At 37.6% G+C, this 6,370-nt stretch overlaps 1 protein-coding gene across 1 annotated transcript; it reads right to left on the reverse strand.

Moving 5' to 3' along the window:
* Positions 1-454: 454 nt before the first annotated feature.
* LOC142164030 (uncharacterized) lies at positions 455-3,493 on the reverse strand. Its single transcript, XM_075221194.1, has 2 exons — positions 3,062-3,493; positions 455-475 (listed from the first exon to the last, which is right to left on the reverse strand). Exons 1-2 carry the CDS (start codon positions 3,491-3,493, stop codon positions 455-457), a joined length of 453 nt encoding a protein of 150 aa, XP_075077295.1.
* Positions 3,494-6,370: the final 2,877 nt, after the last annotated feature.

The raw sequence follows: 6,370 nt of genomic DNA on the forward strand, positions 1-6,370 counted from the left end.
TGAAAAGAAACTGAAGAGAGTTGTGAAGAGGTTGCAGACATTACAACAAGAGAGGGAGAATCTAGAAGGTGTTATAGAAGTGACTCAAAAGGAGGTTGAAGAGATTCAACCAAAAGTTTCAGCTGCCGAGACTGAGGTCTCTTCATATGACAACGTAAATTTGCTAACTATTGATGATTCGGCCAATCCGGAGGAGAAGAAGAAGAACTTGGAGAATAGCTATCAAGAATTGATCAACTACAAGTTCAGTCTAGATTAGGCTATCAACATTATCTCCCCTTTTATCTTTATGTTAGATTGACCTAGTGGATATTTATTTCATCTTAAATAAGATTGCTTCTCTTTTGCTTTATAGTGTCTGACTTTTATGTTAGTCGCATAATTTTCAGCTTTACGCACTTAAAAGATTCATATCTTATCGTGGGAGAGTCCAAATAATGAACCGTTTAATTTCTCAAAAATTAGACTTCAATATCTGAAACATATCCAAAACCTAGAATTAAACATCTTAAGAATCGCCCCAGATAATATTTTGAAACCATCTTTAGATTCCACCACGTTGAAAATTTTAGATCTGTGCAGTCTCACCAAAAAGATCATATCTTGGTGTAGAAAAGCCAAAATCAATAACCGTTTGATTTTTTGGAAACTTAACTTATAAATATATAACATATCTAAAATTAAAAATTTAATGCCTTAAGGATAGTTTCAGATAATAGTTCGATACCAATATTAAATGCTGACACGGCGACGATTTCAGATTTACGCGACTTTACCAAAACTTTTGTATCTTCATGTAACAATGTCGAAATCACGAACCCTTTAATTTCTTGGAAACTAAACTTCAAAATCTAAAACATATCCAAAATGTAAAATTTAATGCCTTAAGGATAGTTTCAGATGATAGTTCGAGGTCGACTTTGGTTTCTGATATGCCGGAGGTTCCAAATTAGCGCGACTTCACCAAAGTTTTTATATCTTGGTGTGGAAATCTCGAGATCACAAGACTTTTTTAATTGCCAGAAATTGAAATTCAAGAGCTTCATTATCACCATATATCTTGGGTTCAAGTCTCACTAAATTTGAAACGTCGTGCCAGGTAATATTCCTTCTTATACTTGTGTTCCCTTTTGACGTCTCTCTTCTCTTCCTTTTTTTTCTTTTTTTAGGGCAGTGAACGGATATGAAGACCAACAAACTTGAAAGTTATGCGAACATGAAAACATAGAGAATCTCCAAACTTCAATGCAAATACTTTGTAGCCTCCTAAAAGACTATAATCATTTTATTGAAGATACCAATTTACCATAGCGGCTTGCCCCCTTTAAATCAAATGGGATCCAATGTTTAACAGAAGAATGGTATCTCAGCTCGATTTTCAAGTGCTGATTGGGATTACATTCCATCGTACTTCATTCGGACAACGATTGGGGGATTATGTGTCTTTTGAACTTATGCGACTGAACTTACAATGAAACTCTAAGCTGCCTACGTACCTCGGTAAAGAGGATCAAGTCATACCGTAGTTCAGAATGGGTGATTTGTTTTATTTATTTTATGTCCTAACTTTTTCCTAGGCCGCCTCTTTCAAGATTTTCAGCCTAGCGGATTCTTTTTTTTTTGGTGGTGGGACGTACACAATTTAGACTCATATGGGCCAGAAGTGTAGGAGCATGCAGTTTAGGCTCGTGTGTCAAGGAGCGTTGCAACTTCAAGGATAATATTTCTTCAAAAACTTGCCATTGATAGGGCCGATTCTCATGCCATCTGCATCAACCAGCTTGTAAGCCCCACTTGAGTAAGCTTCTTGTATGACATATGGCCCATCCCATTTTGAAGTGAACTTCCCTACATGTTTATGGGAAGTAATAATGGGTCTTTATACGGCAAGGACTTGATCTCCTACTTGAAAGGATCTCGGGCAAATTCTTTTGTTGAAGGCGCGAGACAATCGAGCTTGATAACATTCAAGACTCTGTTGAGCTTCCAACATCTTCTCATCAAGAGCCTCTAATTCTGCTAATCGAAGTCGAGCATAGTCTTCATCAGTGATCCCTTCTTGAATAGCTAATAGTAGTGAAGGTATTTGACGCTCGAGTGGCAAGATGGCTTCGATTCCATAAATGAGTGCATAAGGGGTCGCTTGTGTTGGCGTGCGGTAAGTTGTCCTATGTGCCCATACAGCCTCTTCCATACGGTCATGCCAATCCCGTTTGAATTTGGAGACGACTTTCTTTAACAAGTTGCATAGAGTCTTGTTGAATACTTTGGCTAGACCATTGGCGACAACATTGTACATAGAAGATTTACGTTGCTTGAAGCCAAAGAGTTCACAAATCTTGTTCATCGACCTATTATCGAACGACTTGCCATTTTTCGTTATTATGTAATGAGGAATTCCAAAGCGATAGATAATGTTTACTCAGATGAAACTTGCAGCATTTTCCTTCCTTACTTCCTTAAGAGTAACAACTTCAGCCCATTTTATGAAGTAGTCAGCTGCAACCAAGATGTATAGGTGCCCACCAGAGGACTTTGGCAGTGGTCTAACAACATCCAATCCCCAAGCATCAAACGTCCAGGATGCAACAGTCGGGTGCAATACTTCAGGAGGTTGATGGATAAAATTCACATGGAATTAACAAGCCTTGCATCTTTGAGCATAGTCCAAGCAATAGTTTACCATCGTTGGCCAATAATATCCCATCCTTTTTATATGAAAGTGGAGCTTTGGTCCAGACTGGTGTGATCCACATACCCCAAAATTTGCTTCTTGCAAAGCTTGGAATGCTTCATCTTCCCTTAAGCATCAGAAGAGTACTCCCTCGAATGACCTTCTGTATAGAGTATCTTTGTAGTAAAGGAAGCGAAGTGCAAGACGACGGATTTCAGTCCTTCTCCTCGGATTTTCTGGAAGTATCCTATAGCTTAAGTAGTCAATGATGGGCTATCTCCATTCTTCCTTCTAAATTTCAAAAATAGCGACAAGATGCTCGAGTTCATTTTCTTCACTTTCACCCTCATTTGGCGGCGGTACTACCCATTTTTGGCAGATAGTAACTTGCGCTAAATCTAGAAATGTTAACGATGAAGCTAGGGCAGCTAAAACATCAGCCTTGTGGTTTTCTTTTCTAGGTACATGTTGAATAGTTACATCACCGAGCCACCCCATTAATGTTTTAGCGTAATCATGATATGGGCGTATTTCAAGTTTCTTGGCCTCGTAACTACCTAAAAGGTGGTTGTTCACTAACTGAGAGTCACCAAATAATTGCAACTGCAACCTCTTCATTTCGACAACCATTTCAAGCCCAAGTATTAATGCTCGACACTCAGCAATGTTGTTAGAGCAGAGTTGTGCCAAAGCAAAAGAGTAGGGCAGAACTTCGCCTTGAGAGTTGATAATTACTACGCCAGTACCAGCTCCTTCACGATGTGCAACACCATCAAAGTATATCTTCCATAGAGGTTGAACTTCAATGACCCTCCTCATCAGGTAGTTCGTCAGTTAGCTCCCAATCATCAGGTATAGGGTGATCTGCCAAGAAGTCTGCTAACGCTTGTTCTTTTATAGCCTTTTGAGAGATGCACACAATTTCAAATTGTTGAAACTGGAGGTAGGGCTGTGCATGGATTGGATCGAATTTAGCACATTTCGGATTTCGGATTCTACAAAATGCAATCCGAATCCTATCCAAATTAATATCGGATCAGATTTTAAAGTTCGGATCGATTAATATTTCGGATTTTCGGATCGGATTGTACGTATTATTAAGGACTTTTTCTTTTATCCTTTTTGCATTTTTCATTCGTGGTATTGGTTAGGCAAACAGATTTGGTAGATGGCAAACAACTTTTTCTTATAAATCCCCCAACTCTAACATGGATGGCTTGTCTTTGACCAAATCATATTTGGTGCAGAAAAGTTAATATGAGGACGCCAATTGCTAATCTAGCATAAAAGGGACAAAGAAAAAGGCCAAAAATGGAAGCAACAGTAAATTGTGCAGGAAACATAGTTCATCTCTGACCAAAACTAATCCACAGAAGAAAAGGAAAGATGCAAATCCCAATTCTTGTGGAGAATCCATTACATAAACAAAACACAATCTTCATAGCAAAATAAAATTAATTTAAATCCCAAATACATGTCTAATAAACTGAAATACTCAATAAGAATTCATTAATAAATTACACAAAAGAGTTCCAAGTTCCAACTTCTATGGCCATCCCACTCAATCCTGGCTCGCTTTCAAGTTCAGCAACACTGTAATTGTCAAAAACGAGAGGATTCGTAAACAGAACACACAATTTTTCAAAGACAATCAATATAAAAGCAGAACATCACATAAATAGAAAGGCTAATGAAAGTACAAGAGGGGTGGAGGAGGTGAATTGCTTATTTTAAAATTAGTTATTATAAGTTGACTAGTTTACCAATTAGTTGACTAGAAATAATAGCGAGATAGTAAGAAGTACATAATTAAAATATAGAAGTAAAGTGCAAGAATTAAAGAAATCGGAGTTTTTATACTGATTCGGATTCAATGTGAATCCTAGTCTAGTCCCCTTAGGTTGTAAGGGTGTTCTCTTTCAGTGATTGAGTTTCTTGAGTACAAAGTTAATGGTGTAATTTTACACCAACTGCTCAGTTTCTATGTCTCTCATCTTTTCTTGATACAATGCCTCACCAGTGATTTTCTCTCTTTCTTCTCTAACTTGTTACACAACAGATCTAGTAGACCTACAGTGTTTGTTTGAAGTAGAATAAAGAGAGAGTAAATGGTTTGATCAAAGTATATCTCTTCAAGTCTGAAACAATCGTATATATACTTTCCAGGAGGCCTTAGAGTCTGGAGAGATTTGCGAACCCAAGAGATTTGATCCTTGAAAGGAATCACAAATTGATTCTTTCCAAGAATAAGGTTGATTCTCGTTATACTTCCTTGATGAGTGGACTTTGATAGCTTTCCATTTTTAAGCCTTGATATCCGCCGGATTTCCAGTGTTGGCTATGCCTTTGTCGAACCTTTAGTACTTCTTTCCTTTTTATTGTTCATAGCTTCAATCATCTTCTGATTGATATCTTCCTTCAGCTTTGATTTCTCTCCTTGATAGCTTCAATCATCCTTTGATTGATATCTTTCTTCATCTTTTATTGATTATCTATTTTCGGACCTTTATTGCTTTGATGATTCCTTGATTGCTTCAGCCAATCTTTGATTGATACTTTTCTTTTTTACTTTGATTCTCATTGATTTTCTTGAATATTATTTTTCATCATTAAAACTAAAATCTAACAATCTCCCCTTTTTTGATGATGACAAAATAATATGTATAAACACCAGTTAACTTTCCTGTAATTTTACTCCCCCTCAATGGGTGCAGTTGACGACCCCTCAATGGTTGCAGTTGACTCCTCCTCAATTAGTCGACTCATGTATCTGCAGAAGTTATATTTTTTTTCTCCCTCTTTTTGACATCAGCAAAGAGGGAATACCACTAAAGCAGATAATAAAGCATATAACCATTAAACATACAATATAACTAAGGATGGCATGATAAGCACGCAAAGTCATAAAAGAAAGAAAAAACATCCAGTTGACTGGTTAACTGGTCCAAAATCGCAAAACACAAAAAAATGTTTGAGATTTCCACCAATAGTGACGAAGGAAATAGGTAAGAGTGTTGCATATGACTTCCTTTAGACGATCAAAGATGGCATTTACTTCAACGGTGACCCCATCAATCCTGTCAAGAACTTCCTTGAAGGCTTTGACTGCATTTTCTCCAAGTCTCTGAATTCTGACCCTTATCTTGGAGACGTCTGACCCTGTTTCCTACGAAATCATGTGAATGTCACCAACAGTGGACTGAGTGGCAGTAAGAAGTTCTTGGATATTGGTCAGCTTGTTGTCAATGACATTCAATTTTTCAATGATAGCAGGATCACTTACACTGTGAAGGGAGATAGAGGATTTGACCTTGGAGTTAGGCTTAACACTTTTGACTTCACCATCCTGTTTCTTTACCCAAGTGCCCTTTACACACATATACCCCATACTATCAAAAGCCCTAGAATTGTAGGATTTTGACACAGAGACAAGAGGGTATTCTGAGATGGAGATATTGTGAGCTTCTAGGATATAAGAGATGTCCATACCATAAGGCAGACTGGTGGGATCATTAGCACTCTCTATCATAAAATTTATGACCCAGGAGGATAACTTAATCTTGAGTTTGGTCACAAGACAATAAATAAGAAAGGTGTCTCTTTGAGAAAAGGTAGAGAATGATCCAGTCTGAGGAAGAAGAGTGGTTGTAATAATGTGGGCTAAGACACGAGTTTCAAAGTTAACATCACTAGGAC

The sequence above is a fragment of the Nicotiana tabacum genome, chromosome 9 (assembly GCF_000715075.1).
Source record: "Nicotiana tabacum cultivar K326 chromosome 9, ASM71507v2, whole genome shotgun sequence".
Classification (NCBI taxonomy): domain Eukaryota; kingdom Viridiplantae; phylum Streptophyta; class Magnoliopsida; order Solanales; family Solanaceae; genus Nicotiana; species Nicotiana tabacum.